This window comes from Argiope bruennichi, chromosome X2 (genome assembly GCF_947563725.1).
Source record: "Argiope bruennichi chromosome X2, qqArgBrue1.1, whole genome shotgun sequence".
Taxonomy (NCBI): Eukaryota; Metazoa; Arthropoda; class Arachnida; order Araneae; family Araneidae; genus Argiope; species Argiope bruennichi.
Window position 1 is genome coordinate 93,862,481 of NC_079163.1, and position 26,519 is coordinate 93,888,999.

At 26.8% G+C, this 26,519-nt stretch overlaps 1 protein-coding gene across 1 annotated transcript in view; it reads left to right on the top strand.

The window, feature by feature from the left end:
• The window catches only part of LOC129960810 (amphiphysin-like), a 54,227-nt gene that overhangs the window by 19,340 nt on the left and 8,368 nt on the right, over positions 1–26,519 (top strand). Inside the window, exons 2-7 of the mRNA XM_056074465.1 lie at positions 8,202–8,282; positions 20,612–20,666; positions 22,616–22,710; positions 22,803–22,898; positions 23,778–23,888; positions 25,963–26,048. Of these exons, the coding sequence (XP_055930440.1) occupies positions 8,202–8,282; positions 20,612–20,666; positions 22,616–22,710; positions 22,803–22,898; positions 23,778–23,888; positions 25,963–26,048 (524 nt within the window). The remainder of the gene's footprint in view (positions 1–8,201; positions 8,283–20,611; positions 20,667–22,615; positions 22,711–22,802; positions 22,899–23,777; positions 23,889–25,962; positions 26,049–26,519) is intronic.

Below are 26,519 nucleotides of genomic sequence, written 5' to 3' on the forward strand. Positions count from 1 at the left end.
TAAATAATATTTAGCAAAATACAATAATTAGTAAAATTTAGTCACCTTGTTCTTTAAAAGAGCATTTTTGAACGGAAATAGAAATATATTTTTTGGGGGTTTGATAAATAAAATATTGTTTGGATGAATTACTAATAGTGCAGGAAGAGAATTACTAATATTTATTAATTGCAATGACGTTTAGTTAAAAAACATTCTTGAATTAAAGAAAGCACAAAAAAAATCTAAAAGTGCGCATTTTTTTTCAGGTAACCAAAATTAGTAGCAGTTTTTATGTTATTTTTTATCATTTTCAAAATAAAAAATTTCTTTTTACAAGTGTCGTCGACAGCTTAATAATCTTATGACTATCAGGACTGTCTTATAAAATTGCATTTAAATGGAAATTTTAGGATTTTTTTTTCCTCTAAGTCAAATTTCTGCAGTCAGATTGTTCAGTAAAATTCATATTTGACATTTTATTTTGAAACAGTTAGTGACAGTAATCAATCTATAATATCCGGATATATTCCCTGAATTTTCGACTCAGTCAATTTTAGATGACAGAAAATGTAATAGCTCCCTAAACGTTTTCAATTAATTTTTCTCTTTTATAAATTCAATAAAAAATAAATTGACAAAATTTGGGAAATCTTTCTGAATCCACAGTTAATTAGGGAAAAATACCTAATTGTGAAATTCATTTTTAATTCATCAAAAGGGGAAAAAATTTTGCTAAAGTATGAAACTGAAAATTATTTCAGGTGACAGTAATATCGCGAGGTAGTTTTAAATAAGCACAGATTATTTTTTAAAAAAGTAAGACCCCCATTTCACTATTAGAATTGTAGTCAAATCCTTTGATTTTTACAAAGACATTCTCATCAATGATAAAATTAGCAATGTTTTAACACTAATAAATTTGTTCCTGTAAATAAAATATTTATAAATATCTCTTTTCCATAAGTGAAACCTCAATACTGATGAAGAAATCGAATCTAAGTCAGTGAAACCAGCGTGTTCAAGCAAGCGTGTCGAATAACAAGAGTCAATTACAATGGTTATTACTTCTTTTGTTTTATTTTTTATTCACTGTCTATTTATTCCTCTTTCCTTTAAAGAAATGAAAGTCAATTCAAGAACAATTCGGTTCTTAAAGGTAACCGATTGCGATTACTCCCTATTTATACTAAGTTATTATACTTTAAAATTAATAGACAATAAATAGTTGTTGTTTTATGACGTCTTTGTGCTTTGGAGCAGATAAAATAAGATTTTTAGGCATTCTAAATTCAGCTGAAGGTATAATTCATGGTATATTTTGTCAAACATAGCTCCAACAAATTTTATACTTTATTTGTCAGGTATCACATTTTTTTTCTCTCTATTTTGAAACTGAAGGTACTTTTCTTTATTTTGACTGAATTTCCATTATCTGATATAAGCTATTTCTTATATATCGTTTCACGAATGTTTATAAAACTTAACTCAAGGTATATGATGTGTGTAATGGAAGTAATTTTCTTTGAACATGTAAATATAGTTATATTTTTAAAAAGTTATACATATATACAAAAGAATTTTCTTGGCACAGGCAAATATAGTAGCTTTTCTTTCATAGAGCCAACAGGTTTTAGAAAATAAACAAGACTTAATTGCATTTAATCCTGTTTGGCATGATATTCTTTAATATTAATGAACAATAATTATCAAATATCCTTTAAGTAATTCCATTTTTAATTGTTCATTTGTAAAATTAAAAACACCGAGATAACATCGCCTTTTTGTGTTCCAGTTCCTAAGAAATGAGTAATTAGAAAAAGAAATATTTAAACAGGTTTTACAACAAAAGGGAATTTTTAATTTTCATTACTTGTAAATGTTTGCAGTATCTAAAAATAGAGCTCATATATTAGAATTAATTTATTTGGTTAACGTTCTATTTTCCAGTTACTCGAGTATTTTTACTTAAAACTTGAAAAAGAAAAGAAAGATACTGTGTTTAATGATATAAAATATGTTGTTGGTATATCTTGGTTTTGAGCTAAAATAAACATTGAGTTTATTATTTAAAGCTAATTTATTCGTTTTACTAATGCATTAATTAACAGTTAAAAATACTACTTTGAAAGTACTTTCATAATGTAATCTAGTTACGCAAAAATAATATAAAACATTAAATTACTTCTATCTCAATTAATTTACTCTAAATGTTAATCCCATATTTTTAGGAAAAAACGAATGAGAATATTCAAATACATTTTTTTAAAGACTTGTACAATATTTAACAGATTCTATAATAAACGATAAAGTAACAATAATTTTAATGAGCAATTTTATTAAATTCGTTAAATGTGTATTCTCTTTTTCATATTATATTTCGGATGTCTTGTACTATATTATAATGATATCAGAGAAAACATCCAAGACTGTTAAAAATATACCTGTAGATACAAGCATTCGTGAAATCACTTCACGAATGATTCCGAAATGTAAAATTTGTATCTACCATTTAAAATTTTTTCAAGATAATGTGCAATATCATGTTTGCATCAGAATTATTTCATAGATACAGTCTTTAAAACAAGCTAATTCATTGATATTTTCGATAAATTAAAGCTGATTAAAACTGAAAATCGATAAGTTGAAAAGGAATTCATGATGTATTGTGTTTAACATGGAAAAGCTTTTTCCACTTATCTAAAAAAAAGGCTCTATAATAAACGTGATATAATTTAGTGAATTAAAAGTTGCATTTTTTACTGTAGACATTAAATAAATAAAGTAATTCTTGAAGAAATAGCTCATGTATAAGTGATAAAGTTATAGCGAATTTGCAGCTTCTAAGAATATTACAGAACAGAAAAAAAATTCATAAAATTGGTGGTTCGTAAATATAAAATGCATTTAACATTTATCATTAGTATCATTAAAAGTATGGAAACAATAAAAAATCACGAATATATATATATATATAATCTAGTTTTTTCTCCCTTGCTGTTAAGAGGCAATAAAACATTAATGCTTTAACTCATTTTTTACGCTTTAACTTACGTATACGTATCTCTGACAAATTTATGTGTTTTATTCCTAAAGTTTTGATTTCGAATAGTTTATCAGAAACGAGAATTGAAAACGCCTTTTTCTTATATCTTAAGATATTTTTGTGAGAACATATTATTATTTCTCATATGAAAGTTCGGAAAAAATTATCTGATCGAAAATTTATAATTTTTATACACTCCACATCGTATAATAAATCGATTAAAACTATAATTTACTGTTTTCAGATGCATAAAAGAAACCAGAGGTTTTGCATTTTATTTTTATTTCATTGCAAGTTAGGTCATCAAACTTAAAGAAAAGTTAAGGATTGAGAAATGTTCATAGTTCAGGATATTTGTAGCATTATTTAGTTTTAAAATTAATTTTTAGGTAATATATCTGAAAAAAATCATTTCATTATCAAAAAAATCATTTCATTTTTCGAGTTATTACAGCAAAATAGAGATAATAACAAATCAAGTTAACATTTTCGCGGGAAATAGAAGGCAAAAAGTAAATAGTCAATGAACCACTTAGCCATTACTGTAAACAGCCATTATAGTTTCAAAAAATTAAGGATATATATATATATATATATATATATATATATATATATATATAGTACAAGAAATTATTTTATAAACACGTTTGAATGCTGATTAATTTCCATGCTCAAAAATTTTAATGTTATGTGCGTTTCGATCATTTTGCATTACAATGGAAATTAATCAGCATTTAAATCCGTAAACATGTTAATAAAATAATTTCTTATGCTAAGCATTTAGTAAAATTCACATTACTCATAATGATATTATTTTTCTTTTAGTGTCTATTGTTTTTTTCCCATTTCACTTTAAATCTTGATGTTTCTGTCTAATGTTTTTTTTAAAAAAAGCAATGATGATTGAAGAAAAAGACTTATCACTTTAACTCACGTTCACAAACCTTTATCATTTCTTTCACTCAGTTAAATTTTTAAAAATTCAGTTTGAATTAAAAAAAGAAACAAATTTATTTATTACTGATTTTATGGCTACACGCGTTTTCGAATATTATTTTTATTATATTCTCATATTGTCGATTGCATAATTGTTTTATTTTGTCTTCATGTCATTTTTCACTCCATAATTTATTCATTTTTCATAGAATTGCTAAAAAGAAAATAAATGAAAACTTTTTTTTTTCCTAAGCATGTGGAAGTATTGCGGTATTTTAAATCATCTCTTGTGACATGTGAGCATTTGTACAAATATATCTTTCAATGGAAAAATCGAAGAATTCATTTTTTTATCTGCGATTTACTAGTTTTCTGTCAGATAATTAAAAAATTTGCTATTTTATCCATTTAAACTGTGCAAAATTGTATAAATATAATTTCTAATAGTAAATAAACTGTTGTGATTTCAAGGATATGTTGACATAAACATTCAAGCACATAGTTGGCAAAAATTCCTTGTCTTTTTGAGCCATTAAAATTAAAAAAACCACCACAGCCACCATCACAAAGTTCTTATTAGTCATTGCTTGTATCAGTTCTTTTAATTAACTTTGGTTCCAATATTTATTGATTTTCTCTGTTAATTTATGTAATTTTTCATTTAATAGCACCTATTTCTCAAGGGATGTAAATTATATATAGTTTCGTATAACTGTGTAGTTTCTTGAAGAGGCTTTATTTGAGATGAATTCTATTTTAAAGGAATTAAATAAGCATCTCAAGTTAGAACTCATCATATCAGTTTAGAAGTTGAAACTGAGTAAGTTCTGCTTATTCATAACAATTTAAAACGGGAAAAAACTATCTATTTAAATTTAAGTATTTAATTTTTTAACAATAACATTTATTTATTAATGTGTATTTTAAATCAAACAAATGCCGGAGGCCGCAGTGTCCTGGTGGTAAGGCCTTGACTTCGGAAGCGGAGGGTTTCAAGTTCGAGACCCGATTTCACCGAAGAACTGTCGTGTAAGCGGGTCTGGTGCATATCAAACCGTCCGGGCCAAACGTCTTCCCCCGGGTGTGGTGCAGTGTGGAGAGGGAGGGCCAGCTCAGGTGTCGTCCTCGTATTCTGACAGAGGCTCAAGATTTCGAGGTCCGTCCCAAAATAGCCCTAGTGTTGCTTTAAAACGGGACGTTTATATAACTAAACTAAACCAAAAAGCGATGCTAGATTTGTGCTCCTTTAGAACGCCCTTACAAAGTTCATACTTTCTGCTCTTTTGGGCATATCCATTGGATAGAGAATTGTGTCTATTTTTATCTCCAGATATGTCTTTTTTTTCTATGCATGTATAAACTACGATCTATAAGCAGTAGGGAATGGATTTGTGCCATGTATATATTGATACGTTGCTTAAATTTAGGAAATTAGACGAAAACACATGCCGCCGAAAACAAATTGAATCCTCAAGGTCAAATTGTTCATTTGGAACTGAGATTCTGGAAATGAACTTAGGCATGATTCTGTCACCATCCACCATTTTCATGATTATGAGCATAAATTGATTTCTAATTTTTATTTGAGGCGATGAATGTGAAGTTTTGACTATATACTTATGCAAATGACAGAAAGTATTTCATAAGCCAGCTTTATTCTATTAATAAGAAATTGCTATATTTCGTTTTTTTTCCAACCCCAGCTTATATACATGAAGGAGCGATACATCTCAACAATATTTTTAAAACTATGCTATTTTCTTAGAGTATAGAATAGAGAGGTAAACTAATCAAGTGGATGAAATGATTAATTGTCTTTTTTAACCAAAACCTGTAGCAGAAAAATCCTGGTTAGCCGAAAACGGGTAAACAGAAATGCTTCTAAAATCACAAATCCAAAAAAAAAAAATATATGCACTGAACTGCAGGGGAATAATCGCGATTAATCAATCCCTCGAAATCGTGGAATTTATGAATTTATCATATATACTATAAATTATAATCATATCTATAAATGTTTTAACTAGTCATATATATATAAATTATTATAATAAATCATATATATATAAATTATTACAATAAATCATATCTATAAATTATTATAATAAATCATATATATATAAATTATTACAATAAATCATATCTATAAATTATTATAATAAATCATATATATATATAAATTATTACAATAAATCATATCTATAAATTATTATAATAAATCATATATATATAAATTATTACAATGAATCATATCTATAAATTATTATAATAAATCATATCTATAAATTATTACAATAAATCATATCTATAAATTATTATAATAAATCATATCTATAAATTATTACAATAAATCATACCTATAAATTATTATAATAAATCATATCTATAAATTATTACAATAAATCATATCTATAAATTATTATAATAAATCGTGTGCTATAAATTATTAGTATTATTTATAGATGTACCTATTGTAATTCCAAAAATATAATTTAATTATAAGGAAGAATATAAATGGAACCTGCAATAAGAGTTTTGAATTCGTTTTGCCCTGAAAATATTTCAGAATTAATACTATAATAGGATTAGTAATAAATATACATATATTAACCAAAAAAAATCATTATCTGAAAAAACTCCTTCCTACTTTAGTTCTGTTAACTGGGGTTGTATTATACTTCCAATAAATAATTCTAAATAAGAAATTGTACATAATTTTAGCTGATACTGTTTATATTTTTATTTATTAATTTAACAAATCTTCTCCTGTTACCAATGAAACACGTTCCTTTTTTTTCTTGTGCTTCAGAATCTTTCTCGATACAATTATTTTAACTTTAAAAGAAACTGATGAAACCCAATAATAGCCAAGTAAAAAATTAATAAGGATCATATATCACAAAGCTCAGCCACCATAGCTCAATCTTACTGATTTTGATCTTTTTATCGTATTTGCATTACACCATCTGCATTTTCAGACAGATAAGCTGCCGTAGCTGCGGGTATAAAAAAATACTCAGCATGCGATATATTGTTTTCTGGAACTTCTTTTGTTTATTCTGTAAAATGTTATTTTTTTTCCTTTTAGATACGTGATATCTATCAGCTGTAATGTTTACTTTATAATAATTTTTTAAACATCTAGGATCTTTTAGTTTACATTTAACTTAAATTTAAGGTTATCTTAAACTGAAAAAAATTCAATGCATAAATAAATAGATCTATGATCAAGTTTGAATCTTAAATAATGATGAATCTTAAATAATGAAAACTATATAAAAATAAGCTACATTCTATACAGCCATCCTTTGAAAGCTTTAAAAATGCAAATATCTATCCAAGAATTGTCGTAAAATTTAGAAAGCTTCAAATTGGCCACACGTATTTTACACAGAAACACCACTAAAGGTGGAATCACCGCCTATGGGTACTGCGTGCAACAAAAATTTATATGTAAGATATTTTCTAACTGAATGTACCAGTTTTAATAAGTTTAGAATGAGATATTTAAAAAAAAAGCAGAAAAAATTGAGCATATCCTATTTCACAGACTTTTGGGGAGATATCCCTATGTAGAATTATTCCTTTTTATTACTGATTTTATTAGCTTTACTTGTTAAATTTGATATTGGTTTTATTTGTGATATATAAGCACTTACAACAAAGATAGTTTTTTATAACAATAATTTAATTTGTTTTTTATAACAATAATTTAATTTGTTTTTATAACAATAATTTAATTTTAATTAATTTTAAATAAATTGTTTAGGTAAGGAAATGGATGTTTAGGGAAATATCATGTGCTTGGTGCAGAAAGATTAGACCTGGAGTTTACGCCTTAAAATCAATCGTTTTCGGCAAGAATACTTATATTATTTTCAGTAACATTTCTTCAACATCTTTTTAATAATTAAATGATGATCAATATTCTGTTTTGAATTTCATTTCGAATATTCAGTTACAGATATTAAGTATTGGTAATTCAGATATATACGAGGGTCCCAACTTCTTGTAAATAAAAGTTAAAACACAATTTTTTTCAAAAAATTCATGCTGGCCTAATAGCAGAATTTGAAAAGGGGTTTCAATATATTTCAATTGTTTTTACCTTTTAACAAAAATTCAACTTTGAAATAAAATTTGGTTTTTAGAATATTGATAATTATTTTATTGAGAGATTAAAAATCTATTTACTTTATTTGATTTACCTTTTAATAATTTTGAAAATCTTTCTTTGCAGATACTGCAAAATCTAGGAAAGGCTGATCGAACGACAGATGATATCCTGAATTTGTATATAAGCAACTTCAACAAACAACATGTAAGTTATTTTTTCTCTTTCTTTTCTTTATTTTTTTGGAGCGATGGAAGAGAGGCTATTAAGTTGAATTCTCATAATTTACATGATTTTTTATGCATATATATGAACCATTATAAATACAATGCAAATACAAAGTCCTCTTTTTTACAAAATATAAATAAATAACACAAAAAGTAGTATGATTCGATTTCTTGTTCAACTGTTACATGCCACAATGATAAATAACATCTAACAGGAATATAATATTTAATAGTTCCATAGTAAAGATTTTCAATATTGAATGTAGTGAAATGTTACCTTAAAAAGGTTTTTGAAAAAGTAATCTTCAAAAAATTTCGACTGAAATTTATGCTTCAAATAATCTAATTTTACTGAAAAAAACTGTAAATTTTGATTTTAAAATCCTTAATAAATAAAAGTGTTTCTGCATCAGAAAATAAAATTTTAAAGCACTGAACAGAGCAAAGGGCTAATTTCATTGAAATTAAATTACTTTATTTATTTATTTTTTTAATAATTCCTGTAAGATCGTAAAGAATGATTATACCAAAATTCTGCTAAAATCTAAAATTTTTGATGGTTTGCGTTGAATGGTCAAAATAAGGCATTACTAAACCAAGAGCGCATTGGAGTTATTCAGCAAACCGTTATCATAAAGCTTAGACAAAAGGAAGGCCTACCTTCAGATAAGAACTATTTTTAAAACTCTCACATCAGACTTATTTGAAAATATCAAAGCTGTATATCTCTAGCCTGTTCTTAAAACGTAACTGAAGTATTAATATCGTTAAATACGTTAAATAATGACTACATATATAATATTAGTGTCAAAACTGAGGATGAAACATGAGACACATTTGCAGTTAAATAATTATTATAGAAATAATTAGCCAATACAAAGTTGCTTCATATCTCAGCTTCAGAATTGAAGAATCGTCGATTCTAGACTGATCCTATTGAATATTTGATAAGTATGAGGGCTTGTTGTATGTTCAATCTGCTTTCAAATGTCAAATGTCTTCACAATAATGTGGTGCTGAAGTTTTGAAAGTCAAATTCCGTTTCAAATATCGTCTGCGTCAACTAACTACAGTTCAAAATTGCGAGGTCTGCTCTAAAATAGCTCTCGTGTATCTTTTAAATGGGGCTTCAAACCGATATTAAGCCGAATGTAAAGATCATAAAATGTGCATAACCTTACTACAAATATTTATTTCATGTTATGTAAGTGCTTGGTTTAAATCTAAAATATTTATTTAGTTATACATATATATAAAGTAAATACCCATATAAACAATGTTTTCAAAACTGAAAACCAAACATGAAATCCATTTGTAATTAAATGGCAATGTGTCTAATGATCTAAAATGTGTAAAAGAAACTTTTTCATCATTATTTAATTATTATCATACATATACTTATTTCAAATCTAAAATATCACAATTCTGTCATAATTCAAGTATAAACATTTTGAATTCAATTATAAAGAAAATACCACACATAAAAAGCAATGCGATTTCACATAATAAAATTTAGATACAGCGGAATCAATTTATAGAGACATATATATTTATAGTTCATATTTTATTTACTAGGAGACAAAGCGAGGCAGGAGGTGGAATTTGAGCTTTAAAATAGGCTCAGAAATGTCATTTTACGTAGTTGATTGATGTACATATAATGAATATCTTCATACAAAAAGTATTTTTTTTAAATATTTCATTTGTTTTTTGTAACGTTTAAAATTTTTGCTTAGCAACAATAATTGTGTGAGTGGAAATTATAAAAAATTTTATTCTACTGATCTTCTTCCCAGCGAATTTGGGTTGTGAGATCATTTAAAAAGGCTTTTCACTTCGTAAATGAAGATAATTAGCCGAGTTAAGAACCGTACAACACAATACATGAAATAGATTGATAGAAATACGATGTATTTTGAAATCGATTGAGTCATTTACAAAATAATTACGGTACAACATGTTCAAAGAAAATTAATTTAACATATTTTTTTTAACTAAATAATGAAATGAAGAAAAAAAACTAAGTAGTAAAAAACTGAACCTGAACTTCAAAGTCGATAAGTAAATTTCAAATAAGTAAGAATTTTAATTAAATGCTAAAAATAAAATGTAGCTGCTCAAACTTTATTCCTGTGTTATCTTGAGCAGTTGAGCTTTAAACAATTAAACAGCAATTATGAGCATCCTAGAGTTAAAACATATAATTCTAGAATGTTTTATTTAATACATATTAATGTTTTTGCTAAGACTGAGTATCGCACAGGAAATTTATTTGGAATTAAATAATATTATGATCGGAAAATGAAATACTCCTTTATAAATATTTATTTCATGGTTATTTTAAAACTCTAATCGGATCAGAAGGGGTTTTTTTTTTTCCTTCTTTTCTTAAAGCTTACAATTACAGGACTGATTCTGATCTAACTATAGAGTTGTTAATGCTATATTAAAGAAACAAAACAGAAATACATTCATGGAAAACTATTAAGTCACACTATTCCAGTTTCATTGCTTTTAGCAATTACAAGCTGGTCAGCAGTCATAAGAATAAATTATAATTCTAAAGTAAAGAAAAAGAAATATTTTTCGTTTAGAGCATGCCGAAATAAAATACAAATCTTACAATACAAACAGTTTCTTTTATTAGAATAATGCACAATTGAATTAATTTATCAAATACATATGAAATAACCTCATTCAGATTTTTTTAAATCACAAGTAGGTTAAATTTCAGTAATTAATATAGCTTTATACAAGTTGAAACGCGAAAACCGAACAGCAAGAAAATTTCTATAAAATGTAGTAAAGCAAGGTATTCAAATGAAATAAATACATAAATAAAACCTACATTCTAGTCAAATCCAGTATTTTAGTTAGTCCGATAAAAGTATCAAGAGTATTTGAAAAATAACAGATCGGTGGAAATAACCAGTTTGAAGAAAATGGGGCTGAATAAAGAAAGAAACAACATCGATCGCTTTAAATCTAGGATTTATTAAAAATGTATATACTAATAAATAAAATTGTATATGTTGTGCCCCGAATGCTCCTTACACTGTAATCATCTTAAAAGACCTTTTTTCATACGCATTGATGTGTAAAGAATAGGGTGTGCTACGCTTCTAGAAGAAATTATTCTATTCGCGTAAATCTTGCGTACTTGTGTAAACAAAGACTCCCATTGCAATCTAACATATCATTTCTATTTGTATCCAGTATTCTGATTTTGGTACTTCTGCACTAAAGTGCCATTTGTGTTGTTTGCATTGGTTGCAATATTGTGTCTGTGATTTCTAAGATCTTGTATGAGAAATTTTTAAAAATTCGGTTTGAATGGCAAATTTAAAGATCTCGGATTTTGGAGAGTTACAAAATCTTGATATTAAAAAAACCCTGCAAAAGACAATTGTTTTTTTTGGGGGGGGGAATAATAAAAACATCGATTTATATAATGGAATCAATTTAAGTGACGACCTCATCACATGATAAACGCAATTGGACATGTCATATAGTATTTTTCTCTACGTAATGTTATGTTATGAATGAGACCAGGTCTTTTATCCTTCTGTGAGTTTTAGAATAAGATTCTAAAAACAATTGAAGTGCACCTTGTAAAGATGAACTGACTTCATTGAAAGATCATAGTTCATTATCCTAATGTATTCTATGAAAAATTAATGTAACAAAGTTACTCTAATACATTCAAAGAAAAATATACGAGTAATTTTCAGTTCAAAGAATGGCCTTAAATGGACTTTCTCAAAGTGACCACTTTAATATAACAGGGATTTAAGACAAAGGTTTTTGAAAAAACTCTGAAACATAAACTGCATTCTTCGAAATAAATACGTTCACTTTGCTCGTTTCATCTTATACCTTTAGATGATAATGGGTCTGGTTCTTACCTTGTACATATTAAATACGATGTGTAATTTAATTTTTAATTCTATTGCACATCTTAAAAGAAGAAAATAGACGTGACGCAACAACATAAGACAATGTGCAATTAGATGTAAATTGATATCCGAAGCTAAATTCGTATGTGAAGGGACGTCATTGGTATTTATTTTATGAAATTCATGTCTTATTTATTTTGTCTTTAACTGCATTATTATTCCGGATATCGGTGCTTTATTCGATACCCATTTTTAATTAGAAAAATCACTTTCCCAGAGATATTGACAACTAATGTTATTTTACCATTCTTTTTTTTTATTATTATTATTTAGTCGGAATGAAATACATAGTCCATTTTAAAAGAGAAAAAAATGGACGTGGCGTCACAACATAAACATAAGACAATGTGCAATTAAATGTAAATTGATATCCGCAGCTAAATTGCGTCTGTGAAGGGATCGTCATTGGTATTTATTTTATGAAATTCATGTCTTATTTATTTTGTCTTTAACTGCATTATTATTCTGGATATCGGTACTTTATTCGATACCCATTTTTAATTAGAAAAAACACTTTCCCAGAAATATTGACAACTAATGTTATTTTACCATTCTGTTTTTTTATTATTTAGTCGGAATGAGATACATTGTCCATTTTAAAAGAGAAAAAAATGGACGTGACGTCACAACATAAAATAAGACAATGTGTAATTTAAATAATTTTTATTCGATTTCTCATTTATTGAATTTTATTTAATTAACAGAAAAACGGCATCTTATTTTATACTTTGCTGAAAATTCGGGCATCTCTAAGAATTGCGCCTACTCTGCCAATTTATTTAAGACTAACAGAATAGATTTTATTATATCGTACAATTAGAAACAACATATAATTCTTTATGACCTACCCTCTAGTTACGTGGGAAAAGATATGTAAAAAATTTGAATTTTTTTTCTTCTTGATTTTTATATTGTTTAAATCTCTATCCACTATAAAATTTTCTCATTTCCCGTAGCTGTTGCAGATTTAAGCTCACATACATATACAAAAGAAATAATCTCAAAATGATCATATGACAAACATAATATCCAATATCTAGTCGCATATGGTTTTCGATTATGCAAAGCATTTTCCTTCTGTAAGATGTGCAATGGATTTGAAAATTAAATGGGCGCAAAGCATTTGCTCTATATCAAGTGAATATGAAAGATTGAAATAATAAAAGTAATAATGTATTGTTACTATTATTAGTAGTAAAGAGTTAAATAAAAATGATTAATTACATTCAAGTAAGAAAGCAACGGCTTTTAAAATGCTAATGAATTAGATATATTTATTTTGACTAACTGACTAATATTTTATATTAAGTATTTAATAATATAATTATTTTTATAGTGTCAAATTAAAATAAGTGCTTTAAACATTATTATAAAAAAAACTTTGTCGTTGCACTTTTATATTAACTCTAATGAACGGTATTAATAAAAAACATAAAAAGGTTTTTTTTTTTTTTTTTTTTTTTTTTTGGAATCAGACGTTTTACTAATCTAACAGAAGTAAATAAATAACCTATTCTTTTTCTTTATCTTTTTCGCGAACTTGTCCGTTTTTGCGCTCGTATTGCGTGAGTTTAATAATACTTGTGAAAAAATGGTACTTACAAATAGGGCATTTCTTAATGAGAAACATATTTCAAAATTGGAATTTATAATTTAGTTTTTCATATTGTGTTGCTTCCATAGTTGTAAACATGGCAGTTATTTTCTAAATATAAAATCCGAAAAGGATATTTTTCCCCAAAAATTTGCTTTTTCATAATATTTTTCAGTCATAGCGTTTTTGTAAAATATTTAATTTTTACACGTGTTAATATTTTAACCAGAAAAATGCATTTACATTAAAAATATCAAGCACTGAAAGTAATTTAAAAATTTCTTTGTATCTTCTACATCACCATCATTATCGTACCCGTATCTAAGGAAAATTTGCTTCAAAAATTGTTTTCCTTAACAACATAATAGCCTCATTTAAGAATCAGTAGACCGCAACAATATTGCATTGTTGTTAAGTGGACAGAAAGCGATAGTCTTTGAAAGCAGCAACAACTTAATAAGGTCTGCTGCCTGTAACTAAACACGTCAAACACTGAATATGGTTTATGTTGAATCACTTTACTATGAATGTATTTCTGATTGCTTTTTATTTTCTTTTTAACTCTTCTAAGTAAAAGGAATCAGCAGCAACGCCTTTTTGTTTTTTTACGGCACAAAAAAATTTGGTAAGAATGTTTGGAACTTCAAGGATGCACGCCTACTTTTATTATGTAGATCTTCCATTTTACAGAATCATGATTTTGTATAAAAGCATTCTCAACATAAGCCAGCTAAAATATTAATTTTTTTTTCATTTTTATCTATCGATAAGAAGATTTCCACTCTTCAATAAAGAAAATTTTGATTACTTATCAAGAGTGTATCATACTCTTATTTCGTATTATACATATGTGAGGTAATTTGCAGTTTGGCAAAAGATTTTTTTATGTCAGATTCTTTCGATTATTTAACGGTCGTTATATGTATTAGTTATTAGCATGAGTGATTAATTCTATTACCAAGAGCTTAAAATAAAAGAAACCTTGTTGTACAAAAGTACATCTAATTATTAATTTTTAGGTGATAAAGAGATTCTGAGAGAAGAGTGGATAATTATTCAGAAATTAATACATTTTTAATAATAAATCAAATGTATTAAATTAAAAAAATCTACTCAAAAAATGTTTTGATGACAAATGTAAGACTCAAATAATATATCATCTAGAGGGTTATTAAAATCAAAGTGCTAAAAGACATTTAAGCTAATGAAAATGGAATAATGCGAAAATAAGAAGATGATAGCAAACAAAGATCAGAAACTTAAGTTATGACATAAGATTAAGCAAATGGGGATCTGTGGTTATATAAATCTTTAAAAGAATATTACTACAGAATTGTCACATCTGTATAGAAGATTTCTTTGTGAAATTTGTTTTTGCAGAAACCACATAAATAGGAATTGTGTGTGGTTAATATAAATGATAAATGATCGCACATTATGAGTTGGGATAAAACAAATATTCATGATAAATATAAAATGTAATGTAAAATGATTTGATTAAAAGTATTAGTTTACGTTCCAGAATGCAACACACACATAGCACCGATAGATTAAAATAAAATAATTAATAAATCCAGAAGAACAAAAAGTTTATTAAGTCTAGATCTAGAGGCCTATTTATTAAAATCTTTGGGGAAGAAATTGGTTAAGCATTATGTTTTTTAGAGTTAAATAAAAATTTCAAAAAATATGAATTACTGCTCAGTAGTAAAATTAAGAAACTAGTTCATAGGAACTTCTCAGCATACTAACAGAAATAATTGAGTTCGAAAATACTGGACAAGCAATTTGAATTAGTTATATTTTTAGTAAAGTTAACTGAATATACACAGTTTAATTCTAACCAGTTGTATTCACAACTCTAAAATGACAAGGAATCGGTATAACAGATTTGAGCATCCAAATATTCCAAATGGTATCTATTTATTCACTTGTCATTTCGTTTACCTATGGTATTTGATTGCAACTGGAATGTATAATAATTTTGGCCTGAACAAAACATTAATGTTAAAAACATTTTTCATTAAATTCAAATACTTTTTTATAAATTATTTTTGTCCAACATTATATATTAGCATTCATTTTTATAAATTAATTCTTTTATGCGTAAAAAGAACTTATAACGGCAGGTTTTGCTATATATAAAATTTCTACATATTCACCTTTTTGTAAGAATTATGGAATTTTAAAGAAATGAACTTTTGAAAATTTGACCTCAATTTCACTTCGCAAACTCATCATTAACAATAAATTGCAAAAAATTTTAAGTTTAGTAAACTTTTCTTTCTATTTGTTTAACAGCTTTGCATTCTAAAAGATAATATCGATAATGAGCACATTTAAATTATATAATAAATTCCTTCTATCCAATCTTTTTGAATTTTTCACAGCTTAATATACCAATTTAAACCTATACAATGGACTGTTGGGAAGTTATTTGATATTATGAATCATGATGAGAAGGCTGTCATCTTACATTTTTACAACACCAAATGCATTGAGTCTTAGTTAAATTTTATGCATTAATGCAACTTGCACACTATATTGGCAAATCACAAAGCCAAACCTGACCTTTCTAATAGTTATACAAGTACAAATTTGTATTAATAAAGTTTTTTTTAAATATAAATACCCAGATGTTCAATTACTAATAAATAACTAAAGAAGAAATGTTTTAAAAATAAATGTTTAAATTATAAATAAAATTTAATATAGTAGAACTAATTCGAACGGTTTTAATTTGAAATCATCAGAATTGCGAATTCTTATCTGGCTCCGCGAAATTTATATTAATATAATATTGAAATATCCCCTTTAATTTGGTTTAAATTTTGATTAATTTAGAAGTGAAGAAGAAAACATTTAAAGAACTTATTTTGATTTTTGGATTATTTTCGCTGTTTAAATACGTTCTCAGTGATCATAATAATATTTAAATCTTTAACTCATTCAAGAACTTGACCACTGCATAATGTATTCAATCAAAATGTGATTAATAAATTTATTTAAAAAAAACTTTAAGCACGTTAGTTGTGAATTATGCTGTTCATTTTAACGTTTTATTGTACAAGTGTTGTGTCGCAAAGGCTTCCAATATTTTTTAAATATTTTTTTTTGAAGTCATCATCTTTAAATTTATTAGTAACATTTTAATATTATCACTTAATTTTTAAAAAATTATTTTTTGTTAAAACTGTTATTATTTAATATAACTTTAGCAAATAAAAAGTAAATCTACACTGCCATTTTCACTATAAAATTACCATTCACTCTTAATATGTTTATTTTTAGACCAAGTTTTTAAATTCAAATTTTTGATACGGTCCCGTAAGCTCTAAATTACCCAAGCCTTCAAGTATTACTATTCTGCATTATTAAATAAGTATAAAGAAGATATTATATTTAAATATGAACGATTGGGCAACAATTTATGGAATATGTATTAATACTTCTTGTTATGCTTTTTGCATACTTCGAGTAAAATGCTTGCAATTGCATTAAAAGCACCTTTTTTCATCCTTTTATTCCGTAGGAAATACAAAAAAAAAAAAATTATTCATTCAGAACTTTGTATTCAATGTCCCTTGGAATGAAAATCAATCTGCCTTCAAGGTAAATTCTTTACTTTTTTTGCGAGTCATTGAAAGCAATGAGGGAAAAAAAGGAAAGGAAATATTTAAGCAAATAGCCACGCTCTCTCTCCTGGTCAAAAAGAAAATTGCTAAAGATGAATGAAGCCCAAAAAAACCAGCAGGAGGCACGTGACAAAGTGGCCACTTCCTGGAACACTTTGACAACTTATGCACTCACATGCTCCATTAACTTAGATCACTGCGACCAAATGCGATTTACGTGATTGTCATTCTAGATAACATTCTACTAAGTTGCTTTTTTACTTCGTAGTTGCACTTGAAATACATATCTCAGTAACTGGGAAAGGAGTTCGCCGATTTAATTGGTGATAGTTAATGACGATGAAGCCTGAATATTATTATAGTAACAATTCATTAAGATTCCGACTTTCTAGATGCGAAAACCGGTGCTTTTAGTTTACTTTTTTTATATTCCAGAATTTTCTAGGTCAAGCTACTGTAATTATGGTGTTTGGAATTTTAGCGTTACGTTTTTTTTTCTCATTTAGATGGTAATAAATTTCAAATGCGAAAGGATATTAATTGATTATAGTCGCTTGAAGATCAAAATCATTTGCACTAGAAAAACCGGAAAGGATTTAGCAAATTTTAAAGAGAAAATTGTTTTGAATACATGAATAGAAATAACTTCGTGGATTCTTAAGTTTCAGAAAATGTTATTAATGATTGGTTCATCTTCTATATACTTTTTTCTCTTCCGAAAAATATAATATCAAAAATATCAACAACAATTGTAAAGGGGAAAATCTATATTTTCTTCTACTCTACAAGCCGAAACACAACTTTATATATATATATATATATATAATATATATATCCAATAACTTTGATGGTAACTACTGCATGTGCAGAAATGTCTATAGATTCCAAATTTTTGCACTACTGATACAAAAGTCTGATCTCACCGTTTTGCACATAACCTGGTCTCACGAGTTTTTTTAACCGAAATGGATACAGAGTTGTATCTTTCTTTATCAAATGGTTTCGAGCTTGTGTTATTAAACTGTGATAGTTAAAATTAGTAAAATTATGTGAAGAAAAAACTTTAAATTGCCATTTTATAAGAATAATTTTATTCATTTATTCTTTGTGATGGCACATGTTAGTTTAATTGCTCTTAATATATTCGCTTCGGAAACAAATATAACCCCCTATACCTCGATTTAAAAATAAGCAGCACAAAAAAATATTTCAGGTTAAATAACTATAAAGAAAAAGCGGATTATTTTTTATTTTATTTTCTGTTGATTGATAAGATCTATCGAGAAATGTGTCTTTTCTTGAAAATTCAACGCTCTTTATCGAGCTTTTGGAGTTCCTTTCTTTTTGACAATAATTCCTTTAAGTAAATCCATTTAGCAGTTTTTATCTAATTCGCATTCCAAGCATCATTACTGTTGTGGTAGTTACAAATTTAAGACGTGATTTTTCACTATAAGTTTTTGTAGTTGGCGAATAGGGTGAATCTGTTCTGATTTAAATGTAATTATATTAATGCTGTGATAATTTCTAATACCTTCTTAATTATTTATAATAATTAATGGTGTGATAATTCTACTACCTAATTGTTGGTGTGGTAATTTATTCTGTAACCATATACCGTTTCTGTTGTTGCTTTAAATTCAATAGAGGAGATTAGTCACTACCAAATGATAAAATTACAAACCACAGCAATTTATAAACCTTTATTCAGAAATCACTATCAAAAAACTGTCCTAAATTTTTTCGAAAGTTTTTATAAGCCATTATTAAAACTATCAAATAAAGAGAAATTATTTGCTAAAAAATATTATTTACATATAAATTCATTTCAGAGCATCTTTTTCGCTGTTTGCAATCTCGTACTTCTCTTCCCAAATTTAAATTCGAGAGAAAATATTAGAGCTGTGACTATCAGAATGAATTCCTGTTAACATTTTTATACCTTAAACGAAAAAAAAAATCCCGGTAATGAATTAATAGCGGTATTTCCGATGCAATCTTGAGATATTAGACTGCCCGTTTCCATAGAAGAAGCAAAAAAAAAATAAATTATAAAATAAACCAGCTATGCAAAAAATTAATTTAAGGCCAGAATTATTTTAGTTGCTTTTTACATCTTTGAAGTCAATACATCTTTTTATTTCAAATTTAATAAGAGTTTTCCAGATTGAGTTTGCATCTGGAAAAAATAAAAACATTTCGAACAATTTTTGTAACTGAATTCTGAAAAATTTTACTTATGTGAAGAATTTAACCGCATTTGCTTTTGCACTGACACTATTGTACTTTTCCTTCTTTAGTCCTAATTTTATTACCATTTTGTTAAATATTGAATAACGCAATATCTATTCTTATGACTCGCTAAATGGGAAGGGAAATTTATTCTTTTTTTCCCTATTGGTTATTAAATTTAATTTAGCTTCCAAAGTTACTTTAAAAGAAAACGAGATTTCGAAACAACGATAAACTTTCGGTCTGAAGATCAGTAGTTGTTTAAAAGAACAACAGTGATATTATCTTTAGAGATAAAATTTTGAAAATTATTTTTAGATTTTTCTTTATCAACAGGACATATGTGATAAAGACTTATTTAAGAAGACTAAGATGGCACAGATATAATAAACAATGTCCTTTTTTTGTCAATAAATATTAATAAAGCAGCATGTTGTCAGTTTTTAAAAACTATTGAAAAATTTTCCACATAAAATGTTTTAAACTTTTTTTCATTAGATTACACAAACGTTTAGTAGATCACTTGGGTGGGCTCATGATATTTAAATTTATAAAATTGTAAAAATTTGCCTTTAAAAAATATAATAGGCTCTAAAATGAAAAATAATTTACTTAGCATTGAAATGGAACAGACGACAAAAAATCTGTCTACAACCCAGTTCTTGAATTTTATGCATATAAAACAAATCATATTCTTCACAGATCAGTGACGAAAGATCTTCCAAGTCCTTGTTTACAGACAAAGCACGGGATTTGTAAAACTTTTCAAGCTCGAAACATAGGAAAGAAATAAAAGTGGTGTTTAAATAATGTTAACTTAATACATTGAAGGGAATAACAGCAAATATTATTCATGCGTTTTTCACAAAATGTGTTTTTATTCTTTTTATAGGCGTCTGCACAAAGATTAAGCAAGGAATTCAAAAACTACGTTTCCTGCGCAAGAGGTAACATTATTTTCATTTTTCATAGAATTTAAAACAAAGTAATCTTTATAAAAATAAACTGTGTGTTTCTAAAAGTGAGTATATTTCATTTGTATGTAAAACAAATTTGATATTTCACAAAAATGGTAGATAAAACATTCTTATGCAATCCAGTTGCGATCATTACTGAAGGAATGTATCGGATTTTTATGACAAAAACCCAGCAAATAAGAATATCTGAGGTGCAATTCTTTCAAGCAAATAAACTTACAATATATCTGAGGTGCATTCTTTCAAGCAAATAAACTTACAATACATCTGAGGTGCATTCTTTCAAGCAAATAAACTCACAATACAGGACAAAAAAGAAAAAAACCTCAGGAAGTGGGTGCGCGACAGTACGAGTATCGTGAATGCTGATCACCGAGAATATAAAGAGACGCACAAGATATTTTTACACCATAGCTTGTAATGCTTTAGCGTATTCTAGTGATTTTTATTTGTGCATAAATTTTGTTTTGCAACCAATGCATGGACCTACTAGTGTACGCACGAATCCAAAGGGCAAAAAGCAGTTGGTTAATTTTAGGGGAAAGTAAAAGAAACTATCTAGGTAACTTATATGTTTAGATATTCCATAACGTTTCAATGTTTGAAAAGCATATGAATTATTGTAAGATAATCCTGTTTTTCTAAATAAAGCTATTTGAAGTCATCCAAGAATCATTTTACACAAATGACAAAATTGCAAAAATGATGCTTTCTATTAATACAAAACTTATCGCAACGCGTAATTTTACCTCAGAATCTTCATATTTTCTTATATTAAAAGAAGATTTGATAAAAAAAATTTTAGAAGAAGAGAGAATATTACTGCCTCATGAATAATTTTCATACTCAAATAAAATCCATATTGTTTGCAGAGTCAAAAATTCGCGCGAAATTCTTTAGGTCAATTACACATTAACCATTTAAGTATCTGGTCGGAAAAAAAGAATTGTATTTTTCTAAACGAAGTTATTTAAAGCAATTTTTTCTACTATACGCATCTTTGGAATCACAATATATTTGGATACAATAATACCACAATAATATCAAAATATGATCCTGTAACAATCGAAACCGCAGCTTTTTAATATGCATTACGAAAATTTTTGCGATTCTGAATGGCAGTTTCTGAACAGAACTACAATAAATTAGGAACTATACTGAGTAATTACGAGGGAAAATGTATTTATATGAGTATGTATGTAATGTAACGAGAGCAATTTGTAAGTTTGTGTGCGTGCCATCTTCTAGCCTTATAATTAAAATTTGTCAATACTTTTAAATTTACAATTTATTAATAATTATTTATTAATTTTATGTTTTTCTTACTTCAATACTTTTGAATTTAATTTCTTAATTTACTCCCAATGAATTTCATTACATAATATCTATTATTTAAAAGAAAGCTAATAAAGCCATTTTAGGCATTTATATATTTTCCGGTTATCTATTATGAGAAACTTAAAAAATATTTTGAGCTCAATTTAGAATTTACAGATAAAGTTTATAAAGGAATTTGAGTAGTAACGCAAAGTAAATATTTCAATATGAGAAGCGCAAATTATGGATAATCTTTCGCATTTGGAAAAACTATTTTAAGTTCAGTCTGATAGATGAGCTGGCCTTTCTAAAGCAAATAACAAACTTTCTTTTCCACATTGACCAAGCCTTTCTTAAGAACTTATAGCTTGACATGAATCGGTGGAAATAATAATAATAATAAATGAATAAATAACTAATAATAAATAAAACTTCAAAAAACTGAATATTCAGTTACTTTATTGAAAAGAAGGAATAATTTTTACTATTTCAAAACAGACTCATCAAGCATTTAAAAATAATCCTCAGTAGTATTTAAGAACTTTTATTTGTTCTGTATATAATTAATCTATATAAAATTCAACGTAATTGATATCTTACAGCTATGCAGGCCGCCAGTAAGAGCTTGATGGATACACTGACCGAAATGTACGAACAGAACTGGGCCGGGTGTGAACAACTTCCTGTAAAAACTCAGGTACATTTTTTTCGACATATATTATCTGCATTATTCTAAATATAACTTAGAGTTATTCCAGTTACAGATTCATCCTTCAATTCTCGATTTAGGTTCTTGAAATGGTGTGGGACGATTTTTGCCATAAACTCAATGACCAAGTAGGAGTTCCAATAGCCACATACCTCAGTCAATTTCCAGAGATAAGGGTGAGAAATTTCAGTTTTTAATTATATGGTACGTTTGTGAACGTATGTGACTTCAAACTCATAATGAATTTAAACGTTATTTTTATTTATTATTTCATTTTATTTATTTATTTTTTCTTCTTACTGTTAACAAATATTGTAACACGGAATTCGGAAAAGTGCATGAAAATATGATTGCAATATTTCTATTTCTATCTTACAATGATTGAACAAATAACCCGAACATATTTGTTCTATTACCTTTAAAAGTCTTGAAATTATTTTAATATGTGACTAATTAATGCCAGTTTCTTGAAATTTTTTAAATCTTAAGATAGATATTTCAATTAGTGGGTTAAAATATTAAGTATTTGTAAGGTTACTGTGTTAAGTTCATGCTTAATTTCAATATAGGTAATTTCATTCTATTCCGCAGAGGAATAACAATTATTTCAAAATATATGATTGTGTATTACTGACACTTTGTATGTACGAGTATGTTGCAGAGATAAAAGTTCTCAGAATCGAAGAAATCATCTGTAAATGACTACTTAAAATTATTCTTAAAAATTCCTTGAATTCATTATACAAATAAAAACGCACAGAATTCGTTTTTGTTTTCTTTAAAAAAAGAATTTTGTTAGGGTAAATTAAAGTTTCTGAATGAAAATTTTGGTATCAAAAACTCTTTCTAAAATTTAACAAATGGATTCAGTCAGGGTATTTAAATTTTTTAAAAGTCTCTTTCAGACCGAATATTAAATTAAAATTGAATTAACTAGTGTTTTTTTTTTTTTCAAAATTGTGTGGTTATACCTATACGCAGTTTAAACCAATTGATATAAGTCACTGTTGAAGCTATGGCATCTTTTAAAGAAAAAAAAATTCTTATTAATTTAGAACAAAATCGCAAAACGAGGAAGAAAACTGGTGGATTATGATAAATGTCGACATAACCTACAGGCGCTTCAACAACCCAGCAGGAAACGAGAAGAAATGAAAATTGGAAAGGTAAGAAAACCATCGAAACTTTCAACCAGTAAATTAAAAAATTTAATAAACCTTATTTTCTTTCTATTGCACATACCATTATATCCATAAATTCATTCATAGATAAAGATCTACAAATCATTGACTTATTTACTTCTGCAGTCCCATTTTCACAAAAGTTTAAATGGACAAATTCTGTATTACTTCTTTTACACTAAGCAGTAAGTAAATTAATAGAAGTTCTTTAAAAAGCAGGTTATAAAAAAAAAAAAAAACTTTCGCAGTGAAACATTGGCGGCAGTTTTGAAAGCTTTTAATGTTTTCTTACTCGAAACATAAAAATTGACAGCATGTAATTTCTTTTTCGTTCGTTATCAATAGATTGCAGAGGAATGTTTTTTTCTAAAAGTGATTTTCTGGTTCTTGTGCGTGTGAAGCATTAAGCAGGAGTGGAAAGCATGCACTTTGTCCCTCATTCATATGCAATACGACGAGTTCAGTGACATTTCATAAATTTTCCTTGCAATGCTAGTCACTTTTTTTCAAGTTCAGAATAGCTGAAACGTAGTCACTGAACACACTGAAATAAGTGTTCGAAGAATGGGGTGGGAGAAAACGTTTCAGGGAGTAATTGCAATTCAAGCGGGAAAATATATGTGCTTGGAAAGGAAACATATTTATTTGGTTTTTATCAGCCGATTCTTAGGAAAGATGAATATAAATTTTTACTTATTATGTCAAAACTTACTTACCGGTTTAATATAATGGAATAATAAGCAAAAATAGAGCTTAAAAAATTTCTTATTTAGTATTTGGATAAACCCACATTTTAAAGAAACGATGTGACTAATCAACTACAAGATACTTAGCTAAATTATTGTCTGATAATTAATTATCTTAAAAATTACTGCTCTTCAAGTTTTAGAAACAATGTAACTTAAAATCGAATATGAAATTATTTAATATCAGAAAATAGGATCGTTTGTATCAGGATTTGGTTGCGAAGTTTTAAAAAAAGGCATCTTTGTGGAATAGTGTTTCCTTAGCATGTATAAAAGTAATGGGAAGTGCTTATATTAAATTCATATCTTCAATGGATATTCCATCATTGTAGTATCCCACCATCACCAACTAGAAGTAAAGTTGTTTTGAGGAACCAGTAAGTCTGAATTAAGAATAAATACATTTCGATTAAAGCATAACAATATTAAAAGTAAATGTATTACTTGTAAGAACCAATCGACTATGTCTCAAGACATAAATTTCTTTTACTGCCTTTATATCTACACGTAAAGACAAAGACAAAGATTGCAAGTATTTTTTTCTTTCTCTTAAGTTGCTGAGGTAAGCAACTTGAAAGTAGTTTATTTAAAATGATATGAAAATTTTCCATTGAAAGTACCTAATGTTTATTTTATTGAATACCACATTGCGATAAAAAGAAAATCAACTAAGTTTTAATACATTCGTTCAATCTGCTTTTTTATTTTTTTATTTCTCAATTTTCCAGACAACTTTCTTCTTTATATAAATGCAAATTTAAATCGTATATTATTGAATGATATCATCTGGGTAATACGTTTAATTTCAGATTGATACTTCTTGCATGTTTCACGGATATTTCAAGTTTTCTATTCGTGATTTAAGTTTTAAGCATAGGTACAATAAACGTATGTAAGAAGGACTCTTGAAATATTTTTGAAATTCTATTCGTTTCTTTAAATTTTTATAAGAATTTTATTTCTATTTCCAACTTCTTTAAATTTGTATGTTTCCTATGTTACTCAGTATGGTTGAAAACAGCATTAAAAATAATACATCTAAAAATAATATATCTATAAGGCATTCTAATCAAGAAAAATAAAATCTATCGCTTTACAATGGCCAAGCATTAAAATTTGTCTTTCATTTATCCTCTGAAATAACTATCACAAAATTTATGCCTTGCATAAACATAGTTCTTGCTGGAGCACTCTACCATTATTGTATTTGGAATACTATAAAGAAAAATTTGAATACATATGTTTTTACATGAATTAGAAAGAATACAAAATCAAAAAAATGAAATATTACAATCGTAGTTATTTTATTTTAGGCAAAAGAGAGATTAGATGAAGCGCGCAAGTTGTATGAAGTTATCAACAATGAACTCCATGATGAATTACCAGCTTTATATGACAGGTAAATTTTGTTAATTCTATATTAAAAAATGGAATATGCAAAAAAGGTGGTACTTCAATTTAAGTCTTCTTCCTAAAAAGTATTGGAACTGTTATTTTAGCAAATGGGTTTGATTTTAAATTTGTAACTTTAAAAAATTAAAAGTGACAGTTTATAAATTTTTAACTAAACTAGTCTATACATATTTAATAATAAGATTTTTTCACTAAGAAGAATCTATTCAAAAAATATCCTACACATCTTGAATTAAAAAAATTAAAGAGCTGTTGCTTCAAAATCCATTTTATTCTTTTTATTTCATTTATAAAGGAAAACCCGAAGCCATTTTCCTCGTGGGCTTTCATTAAAATGTTTTGGCAAAAATTTCCAGATTAAAACCAGATTTTAATGTCTTTAAGAGAAATTAATTAAGAATTATATATATATATATATATATATATATATATATATATATATATATATATATATATA